The sequence below is a fragment of the Amphiura filiformis genome, unplaced genomic scaffold, assembly GCF_039555335.1.
Source record: "Amphiura filiformis unplaced genomic scaffold, Afil_fr2py scaffold_503, whole genome shotgun sequence".
NCBI classification, from domain to species: Eukaryota; Metazoa; Echinodermata; class Ophiuroidea; order Amphilepidida; family Amphiuridae; genus Amphiura; species Amphiura filiformis.
Window position 1 is genome coordinate 1 of NW_027305967.1, and position 15,784 is coordinate 15,784.

Here is a 15,784-nt window from a genome sequence, read left to right on the forward strand (position 1 = left end):
GGGGCGAAATTCTGACTTGCTTTGCTCGACCAATTTTATTTTGTAGCAAATTCTGGGAGGGGAGGGGTCTCTAGATCTGTCCTTTGTCTCCACAGAGTTGGCTTAGTCGTCACATTTTTCATTATTATGCAGGTATTATTTGTTAGCAAGAAAGCAATGTACCTATTTGATTATATTCATACATGTTCATTATGCATGCTGTGCAGATTTGATAAAACTAGAAACATATTTTAGACAAATGTGATGTGATCTGTGAAAACCCTTAAAATGGTGACATTTTTAATTAATATAGTATTGAGTTCTGTAAACAATAAACATGGATGTTTGGAATTATTTTAGAACTATTTTGAATGATTAAAAGAAATAAAGTTTTTAACCTTTATTATCAATATAAAACAATATAGGATAATGCAACATGTGAAGGGTTTTCACAGATCATGTCAAAATTAGCTTTTTCATGATGACAAATTGCAGGTGCTCTATGTGTTGCCCACCCATGACCTGCTGAAGAGGACAATGGTATCGGGGGTGTTTGTGTTTGAGTATAAATTATGGAATTTAATAAAGATTTTGATACCAATCTTTGATCTTTTAAATAATGAGCACATAAACAGCGACATCATTAGTTGCAGCCTGTATGAATGCCTTAGCAGGATTTGGTGGTGTGCTCTCCTAATTTGAGAGCTGCGATGATTTCACGAAGCTTGTGATCCCACATATTCTTAAATAATATTTTGTACAGTTAGGCACAAAAAAAGGTTCGTCTCTGGGGAAAATAGAAAAGTAACAAAGTGAATTTTCTTTTACTAAATGAGGCTATGCAATATCTACACGATGATAGCTGCTTCATCAATAGCAATATCAGCAGTAGCAGCTATTTCATCAATGCCAGTATCAACAGTATTATAGTTATTTCATCAATACCAATGTCAGCAGAAGATAGCTACTTCATCAATACCAGTATCAGTGGTAGATAGCTACTTCATCAATACCAGTATCGGCGGTAGATAGTTACTTCATCAATACAATATCAGCAGTAGATAGCTACTTCATCAATACAATATCAGGAGTAGATAGTTACTTCATCAATACAATATCAGGAGTAGATAGTTACTTCATCAATACAATATCAGGAGTAGATAGCTACTTCATCAATACAATATCAGGAGTAGATAGTTACTTCATCAATACAATATCAGGAGTAGATAGCTACTTCATCAATACAATATCAGGAGTAGATAGTTACTTCATCAATACAATATCAGGAGTAGATAGTTACTTCATCATTATCTTTATCAGTAAAAATGTATCTACTTAATCATACCGATATTAGCAGATAATTTCATCAATCCCAATGTCAGCAGTAGATATCAACTTCATCGATACCAATATTAACAGAAGGTAGTTACGCCATCAATACCAATTATCAGCAGTAGATAGTTATCTCATCAATACCAATACATGAATATCAGCAGTGCAGTAGATAGCTACTTCATTATTACCAATATCTGCAAAAGATAATACTTCATCAAAACAGCAGCAGATATCTACTTCATCAATACCGATATCAGCAGTAGATAGCTATTTCATCAATACCAATATCAGCAAAAGATAGCTATTTCAGATTCAATGCCAGTATCAGCAGTAGATAATTAGACCTAAGTCATCAATACTAATGTCAACAGTAGATAGTTACTTCATCAATACCAATATCAGCAGTAGGTAGCTACTTCATCAATACCAATATCGGCAGTGGGTATCTACTTCATCAATACCAATATCAGCAGAAGCTAGCTACTTCATCAATACCGATATCAGCATTAGATAGCTACTTCATCAAATACCAATATTGTTTTTTGTTATTGCGCGAGCCAATAAAGTCAGAACTTACGCTCACATAAATTCACACAAGCGCACGTCAGTCACGCATTACGCAACTAGCGTAAGAGCATGCGCCCAACAGCACGCACGCCATTCTATATAAATACACGATATTGCGAGTTTTATTTTTTTGCCTATTTAAGCCGAAAAAACTTTAGTAGATAGCTGCTTTGTCAAAACAAATATCGGCAGTAGATAGCTACTTCATCAATACCAATATCAGCAGTAGATAGTTACTTCATCAATACCAATATCAGCAAAAGATAGTTACTTCATCAATACCAATATCAGCAGTAGATAGCTACTTCATCAATACCAATATCAGCAGTAGATAGATCCTTCATCAATATCAATATCAGCAGAAGATAGCTACTTGATCAACACCAATATCAAAAGTAGGATGCTACTTCATCAATATCAATATCACCAGTAGGTAGCTAGTTCACCAATACCAATATCAGCAGAAGATAGCTACTTCATCAATACCGATATCAGCATTAGATAGCTACTTCATCAAATACCAATATTGTTTTTTGTTATTGCGTGAGTCAATAAAGTCAATTAAGCTCGCTTAAATTCACGCACACGCACGTCAGTCACACATTACGCAACTAGCATAAGAACATGCGCCCAACAGCACACACGCCATTCTATATAAATACACACTATTGCGAGTTTCATTTTTTTGCCTATTATAAGCCGAAAAAACTTTAGTAGATAGCTGCTTTGTCAAAACCAATATCAGAAGAATAGCTACTTGATCAATACCAGTATCAGCAGTAGGTAGCTACTTCATCAATACCGATATCAGCAGTTGATAGCTATTTCATATTTTATCAGCAGTTGATAGCTACTTCATCAATACCAATATCAGCAGTAGATAGCTACTTCATCAATACCAATATCAGCAGTAGATAGCTCCTTCATCAATATCAATATCAGCAGAAGATAGCTACTTGATCAACACCAATATCAAAAGTAGGATGCTACTTCATCAATATCAATATCACCAGTAGGTAGCTAGTTCATCAATACCAATATCAGCAGAAGATAGCTACTTCATCAATACCGATATCAGCATTAGATAGCTACTTCATCAAATACCAATATTGTTTTTTGTTATTGCGCGAGTCAATAAAGTCAATTAAGCTCGCTTAAATTCACGCACGCGCACGTCAGTCACGCATTACGCAACTAGCATAAGAGCATGCGCCCAACAGCACACACGCCATTCTATATAAATACACAATATTGCGAGTTTCATTTTTTTGCCTATTATAAGCCGAAAAACTTAAGTAGATAGCTGCTTTGTCAAAACCAATATCAGAAGAATAGCTACTTGATCAATACCAGTATCAGCAGTAGGTAGCTACTTCATCAATACCGATATCAGCAGTTGATAGCTATTTCATATTTTATCAGCAGTTGATCAATAGCTACTTCATCAATACCAATATCAGCAGTAGATAGCTACTTCATCAATACCAATATCAGAAGTATGTACAGAAGTATGTAGCTACTTTATTAATACCAATATCAGCAGAAGATAAGTACTTCATCAATACCGATATCAGCAGTATCATTAATACCAATATCAGCAGAAGATAGCTACTTCATCAATACCGATATCAGCAGTAGATAGCTACTTGATCAATACCAATATCAGCAGCAGTAGATAGCTACTTCATCAATACCAATATCAGCAGTATATAGCTACTTCATCAATACCAAATATCCGCAGTAGATAGCTACTTCAACACAGTAGATATTACTGAATTGAAGTAACGATGAGGAGATCACTGACTTGATAGGGAATTAGATCTTTGGGTCAGGTGCTTTGGGTAACATCAAAAAAAGCGCCATCACTCGTCCAAACACCATGAACGATGTGGAAAAGTTGTAGCGGGCGCTATAACAATCAGACAAACGATCAGCAGGGCCACGATCAGAAAATTGAATGAATCGATCTTCAAACATGGTATGGATAAAACAAATTATGATTACGGTGGCATTTAACCACTACTTTGTTCTGATTATTTATTATTAAAATACTAGAGAAGAAAGAGAATAAAATAATATGTATGTTTGTTTTTTAAGATGTATTTTTATTTGACACATTTTACAAACAATATTTATAAGAATGAAGCTCGTGGTCACAGCTCGACCACATATTATTTCGGCACCTGAAGAAGGGACCCAATGGTTTTTTTTATGAAAGGAAACGAACTGTGTAATGTATACTACGCTCACGCTTAAAGTATATTCGTCATTTTCGTATCTCTTTATTAATTAAATAACATTAATAATAATAACTCTTTAGTTCCCATACATCTCAAATCAATGTGCTTCTGCTCACAAATTCTCTGTTACCATGGTTACTAAATGGACGCTGTTATTGTGACGTATATATTGTTTTTTGTACCAACATAATTCTCCGACCCATTGTTCTTCCTTTTGCTGCTGCTGTTGGCGAAAATTTTGTTCTAATGGACGATAAGGCTCGTCCCCACAGGGCTAGGTTGGAACATGTTTTGGATTTACTGAAACGCAGGTTTAGAAATTTTTACTTCCCCAGACGTGGGAAGAGCTTGGACAAGTACTGCAAAGGGCCTGGCAAACCTTGACCAAGAAGTTATTCAAGGGTTCAAGCATGCCCAATCACTGTCAGGAGTGTGCTCGTAACCGTGGAGATCACACACATTATTGAATTGTCAGTAAAATCTTGCAACATTACATTTTACCATTCTTTTCATGACGTGCCAAAGCTCAATTTAAAAAGCAATTTTCAGTCTATCAGGACTTTGGTTCCCAGCAGCTCAAATGTCCAATGAACCGAAACCAAATTCTGTCTCATTTTAAAGACCCATCATGACTGTTTCATACATCAGGCACTTAAAAATCTTGAAAGATCATTTTGTTTTTGAAAAATATTGAATGAAATGTTTCATCCTTTAATTACTTTGAGGAGTGTACCAGGGATCGATACAAAGGGATACACTCTAAATTTCAAGGATTTAAAATAAATCCCAAGGGACTGTGATTAGGGACCAATCAAGTGTTAGATTTAAAATTAAATCTTTAAGATTTAAAATTAAATCTTTTAGATTTAAAATTCAAATCTATAAGATTTATTTTAAATCTAAAATTGATTGGTCCCTAACTACAGTCTTAAGGATTTATTTTTAAATCCTTGTCATTTAGAGTGTAGGCATCCTAGTATTACATAACAAACCGGAAGATGTAGTCTAAGTCTAGACAATAGGCGGATTAGCGGCCATTTTGTCTTCTACATGATTTTATTCACGTGTCCTTATACTTTAGTACACAAATATATAAGTTATATGGTACATCTATCCGTCTCATCAATATCCTAACTGAACATTGTGCTGCTTCTCTTGACAGTTTCTCTGATGAAATCACTGAACTCGAAGATGACCTGCGATCATGTTGTACAGAGGCCCAATGGGAACAGTTTAATAATGAGATAGATTTATGTTTGTCCACACAGAAAGCCGAACTTCTTGATCGCAGAAACAGGAAGATCCGTGGCATCTTGGAGAAACGTCAACAGCACAACAGAAGACGGTTTAGGCGTCCTGCAGCTACTAACCATGATAACGAAAACCTTCCCTCCACAGTCGTTAATTTATCATCCTCCTCTCTTTCCTCCGCTGAATTGGATCTTCTCTCCAAGGGCCTCAAGTTCTGTCCCACCCCTCCAGAGGTCAACCAGGTAGAACTCAGTCAGGATCTCACTCAATACTAGAGAGATTGCGAAATTTACGTGAAACGTGAAACGGGAACGGGAACGGCAAACTACATTAGTCAAAAATAGGTTAGTGTGCCCTCTACAGGGTGAAATCTATTGTGAATTGGTCAATCGTGGAATTACCGTAAGGCGATTACGTTGCGGTTGGTAGCAAAAATGACGTTCCAAAATGACAAAAAAGACGCATTATAAAATGCAGAAAAATGTTATGTTTGTCTTATTATGAAGCGAATCAAAGTATCCTAATAGAGCAAGTAGAGTCCGACATGTAATAAAATCAATTTTGGGGGTTACAATTTCACCTAGTATAGACCAGAAGAGGTGAGTGAATTTCGATTTTTTTCGACGCGAATTCGAACGGGAAGAATACCTATTCATTTCTGTGTGGAAAATGCCGTCCAAAAATCAGCTTGCGAAGAGGCGTTTTAGGCAAGATCGAGTCGTGTTACGGCAAATTTGCCGTTGAATTTTTTTTGGACGGGGGACAGAAGTTCATGCAACGCCATTTTCGCCTTGCTTTTTCGTTGTGTTAAACAGCTGTCAGAGTGTTTTGCTTATGGATACTATTCAGCAAACATCAAAATATACATGATCACGTGTTTTGGTTAAAACATTTTGATAAAATTTTATTAAAATACCAGGGAATGTAAAGGTCACGATACTGTAGGAAAAGCAATTTTGTAAAATGTTATTTTGCAAACATTTAAATATTGTATGAACACTTTATGTACTAATAAGTCTATTGTGTTAGCCTTTTTTTTATCTAGCTGGGGGGTTGTGCTGGGGGGTTTACAACCCCCGAGCTAGGTACTGTTTTTCTATCCGATTCTTCTTTCTTCTTCTGGCAACAAACTTTAAAATGCTCCTCCTCCTACATGTTACACCCTACAATTACGTAACTTGCACATATGTATCGGCTATATCCAGTGCCCATAGGGTCTAAACAGAATTGGGGTCAAAGGTCATTAAGGGGGAATTTCCGGTATTTAACCAAATACCTTCAAAATGCTACTAATGCTATATATTATAATTATAGTACAATGATGTCATTTGCATATATGGCATCGGCTATACCATACGCCTATAACTTGTATACAGAATTGGGGTCAAATATGATTAAGGGGCTAAATCTTACAATTGCATGATCTGGACATCTGTAAGGGGTATGGGGCTCAAACTCGGTGACAACAAATCTCATGACCAGGGGCACATTTTGCAGGGGTCAGGTCAAAGGTCATGCAGAGGTCAAATTTTAGAAACGCATTTCCTGGACATCTGTAAGGGGTACAGGGCTCAAACTTGCTGACAACAAAATTAATGACTAGGGGAACATTTTGGAACACTTTGCAGGGGTCAAAGGTTATCTTGGGTCAAATCTTATAATTTCATTTTCTAGAGATATGTAAGGGTATGGGGCTCAAACAGACTAGATGACCAGGGGAACATTTTTGGAACATTTTGCAGGGGTCATGTCAAAGGTCATCTGGGGTCAAATCTAAAAATTGCATTTTCTGGACATCTGTAAGGAGTACGGGACTCAAACTCGGTGACAACAAACCTCATGACCAGGGGGAACATTTTGGAACATTTGCAGGTGTCAGATACCTCCACAACACCAGCAAGTCCTAGCTAGGTTTGTGGTCTATGACCACCATTTGCCACTAGTCCTTTATTTCTGCCCCTGTGTAATTCACTTATACTGTATTATTCTCCTTTTCTTTTCTTTTTTCGTTTGTTTATTGCAGTACCGTAGCGTCACAGGGGCATGTGCCCATGTGCCCACAATCTATTTAAAAATTTAGAAAATCCCATTTGAATATTGCCGGTAAACGTTTTGTGGCACCTGATCAGGTGAAGTGCCCCTAAACATGTTTGGTGCTACCCTGACACCCCACCCCATGAATTCTGGTACGACATTGGTCCATTCCGCCCATTTTCATATGTCAACATTTGATATATGTGACCTGGCAGCACAAACGAGCCGTAAATTCCCTAAATTGTATTCTGAGTTATGGTGTAAAATGTGTACGAAGGTCGTATTCATCGGTCATTAAAGCTGGCGGCGACATCTGTCTTATTTTGATAGTCACAACACCAATCAATAATCCTATTATTGAAGTGGATAATAAGCTTCTACCTTAGATGGCTATAGAACTTTTAATAACTCTGGTCTTTGTTTGCTTTTGCTAAATCCTTTTCAAGTGGTGGGTTATTTGTATAGGTATGCATAACCAACAATTAACAATGAGAGAACCTTCTTAAACCTCGTTGACTTGGGGATGATTTGAAATGACCGCCAAGTATGACTGTTTGATATTTATTGCCAGCAATGTGGAAAAAGAGACACACATAGAAACGAAAAAAGCTCTATAATTTTGTTGAAGGAGCAAAGTTTAACTAACCATAACTCCGCTTCTGGATATCGTTTGAAGTCAAATGATATACCATTTTTAAGTTTATGATGTTTATTTTTAAACACGAAATAAAACAAAATTTACTGGGGAGGAATTTACGGCTCATTCGCCGTGGACGGTCACATATATAATATACTGTAGATCCTTAATTTTTGGACCAGTTATAACCAAACTTCCAAACTTGGGCAAAAGCTTTACTGCCCCAGCCGTTGCATTTGGCATGACCCAATTGGGGTAAAACATCACGGTTGAGTAATTTTACCAAAAATGCTTCTTCTCACATGTTCCATGGCACAGTAATGAGATTTGGCTATAGCTAGCCGGGGCCTATAGGGTAAACATAGATTTGGGGTCAAAGGTCATTAAGGGTGTATTTCCGGTACATAACAAACAGCTTCAAAATGCTTCTTTTCCTACATATTACATGGCACAGAGATGTGACGGACACGTAAGCATTGACATTAGCTGGTGCCTATGGGTAATCGATTTTGAGTTCAAGATCATGTAGGGATCAAACATATGTGATTACTGAAAACAACTAAAAAATTCACTTTTTGCTGCATATTAAGTGTTGTAATCATCAGAACAATGCCAAAATAGCTATAGCATTAGGTGCATATAGGCACTGAAACCCAAATCCGAGTCACAGTGACTCATAAACACGTGTCCAGCCCTATGTCTAAAATGTCCCAGTTAAGTAAAACGTTTTATTGACTCACTCAACTGGGTCATTTTAGACATAGAGTCAATGTGACTAACAAAGATGAGTCCAGCCTTGACTCACATGGGTGAGTCAAGCTATGTCTAAAATTACCCAGTTAAATTAGTCAATAAAATATTGATAACACATGAAAAGTACCATAGCAATAGATAAATACAATTTTTGAATATGCATTGAACCATAAGTATATGTCAAAGAAATGCTGATCACTCGCACCTGTAAGCTACCGTATCTTAAAAAAAAAGCGGTATTGTATTCAATCTGTGATTGCAGACATAAACAGGTGATGAGTGCAACCTGCTTGTAGTGTAGGGTGATTTATTCAAAAATTGAATTTATCTATTGCTATGGTAGTTAATCCGATTATTACGTCACTTCGACGGCGAATACGCTGGCGAAGTTACGTAATAATCGGATTAACTACTATAGCAATAGGTACAAACAATTTTTGATTATATCGCGCTGCACTACTACGTTCATGCAGTACCTCTGCATTAACCATAGATGTCAAAGAAATGCTAATCACTTGCACCTGTAAGATTAGTCTCTTTGTAAAGAGCGGTATTGTATTCAATCTTTTATATGATTGACGACAGGTGATAAGTGCAACCTGCTTGTAGTGCAGCGCGGTATATTCAAAATTGTTTGTACCTATTGCTATGGTAGTTAATCCGATTAATTACGTAACTTCGCCAGCGTATAGAGTGTGTCAGCAATTTATTGATTTGGCCCGTGGCAGCGCACCATGCGGAATGCGTATTCCATTGGCTGTTCCATTTGATATCCTGAACCCCATTGAAGATATTATTCTTTTGCACAGGGACCTGGGGGCACTTCAATATGAAATGGATATAGGTGTAGGGCTGGCACTTTCGCAGTAAGCGACATTCGGTGAGAGCAAAATATACAAAATATGGGGTCATTGGGTGAGAGCATGTGTTTGGCTTTCGGTGAGAGCAAAATGTAACAAAATCAGCGATACATGACTTGTTGGTGATCAAATGAAAATATAAGGGTATTTGGGTGCCAGATCGAAAGGACAGCTATGGGGTCTTTTGGTGACAAGAGCATGTGCTCATAACAAATATGGGGTCTTAGGGTGACAGCGGTGCTGGAAAAGGGGGACTTAACAACCCTACATACGCGTCACCTCCAAAGTGGGAGTGCCCCCCGGGCAGAGGGAGTATGTATTTCAAATTGCTTTACCTGAATGGGCGACTCCATTGAAGTCTACAAGCCCTTTGGATAAGGTCGTGTCCCGGGGGGCACTTCAATTTGAAATGGATATAGGTGTAGGGCTGGCACTTTCGCACTAAGGGGCATTCGGTGAGAGCAAAATACAAAAAATATGGGGTCAGTGGGTGAGAGCATGATTTTTGGCATTCGGTGAGAGCAAAATGTAAAAAATATGGGGTCATTGGGTGAGAACATGACTTTTTTTAAACTGGAATCTTTGGGTGAGAGTCAAAACAGCGCAACAGAAACCTCGAATTTCTAGTTCTAAATGGCTTCAAGTTTCTTTGTTTTATCAAAATAAGTGACAAAATCAGTGATAAATGAAAGTTGCTGTTAAATTGAACAAGTAAAGGTCTTTGGGTGACAGATCAAATGAAAAATAAGGGTCTTCGGGTGACAGAACATGTGTTCGTAAAAAATATGGGGTCTTTGGGTGACAGCGATGCTGAAAAGGGGGGTCTTAACAGCCCTACATACGCGTCACCTCCAAAGTTGGAGTGCCCCCCGGGGGGTCGTGTCTTCCATGTATGTGTATACACTAGGATCAACAATATGCTTATCTATTAGGGGAACAGTTCTTAAACAGTGTGTTAAATATATTTCTACATTCATTGAATGAACAAAAAAACTCATACTCTGCAACTTGAGGTCAAATTTTGCACTATGATTATGTAATTGAGATTATTGTAATGCCATTGGGATGATGCTCTTGTGGTCCATAGTGATACTAGTATCGGGTTCCAAAAATATCCCAAAGGAATAGATTTATCAGATTTGCCAATTTGGTGTTTTAATACGACCTATACAAAATAAATCAAATTTTGCAATCGAGTCAAAGCAAAATGTCCTTGGTTTGAATAATAGCGTCAAAATATAACATTTAATGTACAAGAAAATTGTCCGAACATTGCTTCAATTCATGTGAAATCAAAAAGGAAACGTGTATTTCGATCATCAAATCATCATAGCACATTTTGAACATTGTCCAAGAATCTCATCAGTGGATTCAAATTCGTACAATCTGTATAATCTCAGGTTTTTACTAATCATACTCGCTTCGCCATCCGACACCAAACTCTTGTTTTTCGTTATTTAGACAAACATGACAAATGACATACACCTGTTAAAAATACTCGTTTAAAAAAGGCCCGGAAAAGATCGATGCTATATTCTAAACTGGACTGATTGCAGCCAGTCGTATTTGCATACCAATACAAATGTGGGTTCGATGCACCCAAGGGTGAATGGGTGATTCATATCTCTTTATAGATGTTGTGCATATGACTACTCAAATGCATTCAACAAAAGCATGATTGCAATCTACCGCGACAGTTCGTCTCTCACACACATAGCAAATGCACCACGATCAAATAGGTTGATGACCCGGTTGATGACAACATTTGATTGAATAGACTGGACTGCGCCATGATTGCGGTGAAGGACACCGGTTCAAATCCTTTGTTTATATCCAATCGAGAAAAGCATGCATGGCATCTATAGTATATTTGTTTCGGCATAGCGCCACCATGAATGTATTGTATTTGATTTTCGCGGCGAACGGCATTATGACGGTCGCCCGCAAAATGCCGAAACACGTAACCCGTATGGCGTTTCCAGTGAACGCCTCTCCGCAATCTCTCTACTATCGTCGCATACGTCTACGGGAGTTTTTCCTTGATGAGCCAGCATCTGAACCTGAGCCTTTTCGCAAGAAAAGCAGTTGGGTCCCTCCCAAGAACAGGGTTCCAGCCATGGAGACATACGTGCAGGTTGTTAGTTCCCAAGTTAACAATTCTGCCAATTCTTCCCACAGGACACATGACAACTTACCCCGTGAGGAACGCCAGGCACTCAAGTCTCTCAGAACCAGGACTGACATCATCATCAAGCCTGCTGATAAAGGATCTGCTGTGGTTGTCATGGATCGCCAAAAGTACATCGATGAGACCATGAAGCACCTCAACAATCGTACTAACTATGCTCTTGTTGATTCTGATCCTACTGACTCTTTCTCTCAACAGATACAGACCACCCTGGATGACATGCATGCTCGTGATGAATTAACCGACAAAGCCCATGCATTTCTTTCTCCTACAGATTCTAAAGCTGCTCGATTTTATCTCCTCCCCAAGATCCACAAGCCCGGGAATCCTGATCGACCCATTGTATCCGGTAATGGTTCCCCCACTGAGAACATATCTCTCTACGTTGACCACTTCATTAAACCCATTGTTTCACAGACTCCGTCATACATACACGACACCCCGGACTTTCTCAGGAAGCTTGAAGCCATCACGGACCAGATCCCCAGCACTGCCATCATTGGCACTTGTGATGTGTCATCCTGTATACTAATATCCCATTCAGTGAAGGAATTGCAGCTACCTGTGAAGCGCTGTCTAGAAGTGACCACACCAGTCCCCCATTGATGATCTGAAGACTCTCATGAATCATGTACTAACTAAGAACAATTTCACCTTCATGGGAGAACACTATTTACAGGTATTTGGGACATCGATGGGGACCCGCATGGCACCGTCGTTCGCCTGCCTCTTCATGTCTAGGCTTGAAGAGCAGATGTTGGATGCTGCCCCTTGTCGTCCATGGATTTGGTGGAGGTACATTGACGATGTGTTTTTCATCTGGACCAGAGAAGAAGACAGCCTTCACACTTTCCTTGACCATGTCAATTCCTTCCACAGAACTATTAAATTCACATCTGAACTTTCTCACCACCAGGTCAACTTCTTGGATGTCACCATCAGAAAGGAAAATGACTCCCTTGTCACAGATCTCTACACCAAGCCCACAGACAGTCACCAGTATCTACACTCTTCCAGTTGCCATCCCCAACATTGTAAAAGTGGTATAGCATACAGCCAAGCTCTCCGCCTCCGCCGCATTTGTACTCATGATTCTGAATTTTCACAGCATGCTAGGGACCTCAAGAGGAACCTTACAACTAGGGGACACAGCGCACACAAAGTGCAACAGGCCATCAACAAGGTCAAATCTCTTCCCAGGTCAGATGTACTGAAGCAGAAGCCCAGAAGCCAAGACACCAATACCAGAGTCCCTCTTGTGGTCACTTTTCATCCTAACCTCCCTCCTCTCCGCAGCATCACTTTTGACAATCACCATATACTTCAAACCTCAGATCGGCTACAACGAGCGGTTCCCGATAACCCCATCCTGGCCTACAGACGTCCCCGCAATCTTAGAGATCTTCTTGTGAGAGCTGAATTCCCCCCTCTTTCTGATACTATTCCTTCCACACAACAGGGTACTGTCACATGTGATTCCAGGTGTGTTGTTTGCAAGGACCATATCCAAGAAGGGGATTCTGTCACCAGTAATTCCAACAATTCCTCCCACAGGATCAGGGGCAACATCACCTGCACCACATCTAATGTAGTGTATCTCATTTCTTGCAGAGTTTGTGGTATACATTATGTGGGAGAAACCAAGAATGCACTTAAGAAGCGGTTTTATGGACACCGGTCCACAGTCAACACCAAGAAGCTTGACACCCCTGTTGGTGATCACTTTAACCTCCCCAACCACTCTATCTCCGACATGATCCTTCAGGGATTGAGTCTTTAGGTAACCGTCCTGACACCGTCCGTGCCAGCAGGGAGAAATTCTGGATGAAGCGCCTACGTGCCATCCAGCAGCCACATGGTCTCAACATCCAAGAGGGAAACGATTAACTTGGTTTTCATTATCATAATATTCCAACCACCCCCCCCCAATTTTTTTTTTCTTCCTATTTGGTTATTTATATTTTCCATCCACTTCATTATTTTTAGTTTTTATTTCCCTTTTACTTCCACCATCATGTATTATGTTTTTGTAGTTTTTATTTTTACCACACATTTTCATTTGTCTATTCAGCCCATTGTCTTCATTCATTTCCTTATCCCTCTCATCTCCATTCATGACATCCCACTTCCTGCCCCAATTGATAGTTCCCAGGAACCACTTATGTCTTCTATTGTCTTGCTAATTTCCTTTTCCTTTATGTCCATGTCACTATATATATGCATGTTTGTGTGTTGTCTTGTCACTTTGCCTTTGATAAAGATCCTGCTAGGATCGAAAGCTCAGGCCCCTAAACTTTGAAATATATAAGTTAACAGTTTTACAATTTTAAAATTATATTTTGTGTATACAATATATTCTGTAGTAAATCGATCAAATGACGGTGATTGTTCAGGTATTATATGCTTGATAGAATTAAATTGTCTGACCAGTTAGTATTCTCCTCCGCCGTCAGTGTGATTCCAGTCACTCCACGTACCGTGTTGCGAAGGTGGAGGAGACTAAAGCTGTATTGACGAACACGCATGCGTTAAAAATGATGTAGCCTAATAGTCGAACAATAGCGTGACGTAGTTCCCGGCATTGTTCCTATGCACTTTCACCCTCCTGAGTGTACTTTGATATTGAAACCTTCATATTGATGGTTGGCTTTAGGCTGCTGATATGCTGATTCTTCTTCTTTGAATAATTATGTATATTTTCTTGAATATGCAGTTTCATCATTATTATTGTGCAGTACAAATTCCAATATTTGGGATCAAAACAATCGGAAAATAATGGTCCATGAGTTCGATGATGGAGGTGAACAACGTTGTCTGCATGTGAGTTATGACTGAAACATTTTACACAATGGTCAGGGAAAAATGGATAATGAGTATGCTAATTTTAATACTAGGATCAAAACTACACCACATTTCGCCATAATTCATTCTAGAAACGCTTGCTGTTAGAATAAGAAAAATTTTAATGCTAAATTATTGCACTTTCTAGGGAAGCGTGGTTACCGTTTTGAAATAACCGAGTGAGAGGGTTTTCAAGAAAATATTTTTCCTGTCAAAACTGAAGCATCCTCTGTATAAAAGAAAATATGAATATAAACTGCACATCATATATAACGATTCGTGATACCCAATTGTGGCACATTTGAGGTCCTTTATGAGGCAGAGAATTTTATTTCAATTTTATATACGCCAAAAATATTTTTTAATTGAGCAAGAATAAGGATAGAAAAAAACGTTGAAAATTCTATGTATAAATAACATTAGACCCGGCAAAAGATTACTGTTTCGTTTTTATGGTAATCTAATCTTTTATTTCCTGAAGAAACATTTGGAGTCTAAAATGGATTTTTTATGTAATTGATAAAAACATCGAACGTGTATACAAGAAAAAATGGTAGGTTCCTCTATAGTATTTTACTGACCATGGAAATGTACTGACACCGTGCGAGCACATGTCAAAATCGATATAATGTATTGTCCATATAGACGCGCATTTATCATGTTTATTGACAGCTATTGACGGATTAACAACAATTGAGCGCATTTAATACACATTAATGTTTTTAGGGAAATAAAATTCCAAAATATGGTACGTTTTCTGCTTTTGCTTGTCACGTGGTAGGCCAATATTGAAGTTGCGATTATATCTTCAAATAAGTTTCATAGTAGATTCCATCAAGACAAGTGGCCGAGTGGTCTAAGGCGCTAGGCTCATAGAGCATATTCAAAGCGGCGTGGTGCGCCGTGAGTTCGAACCCCGCCTCTGCCAAACTTTAAAAGAAGTAAAATTAAAATTTACCTTTTTTTAAATTTCATATTGGGGAAATGTGACTGGGAGAATTTATGTATGGCGTGGAGTGGTGTGGATCAAAACAACTGTAAATGGAAGCATTGTGGTTTTATCTGATAGTGATATATATGAAAAAAAACTCTGAAATTA

The 15,784-nt window shown here is 38.5% G+C and overlaps 1 protein-coding gene across 1 annotated transcript; it reads left to right on the top strand.

Annotated features, from left to right (window-relative positions):
• Positions 1-11,669: 11,669 nt before the first annotated feature.
• On the top strand, positions 11,670-13,044 carry LOC140145639 (uncharacterized; the record flags this gene model as incomplete). The annotated part of the gene is given in 3 exon segments (XM_072167329.1): positions 11,670-12,361; positions 12,364-12,447; positions 12,450-13,044. Coding segments are annotated over 3 exon segments (1,268 nt in total), but the record flags the coding sequence as incomplete, so codon positions are not given.
• Between the last annotated feature and the right edge of the window lie 2,740 nt (positions 13,045-15,784).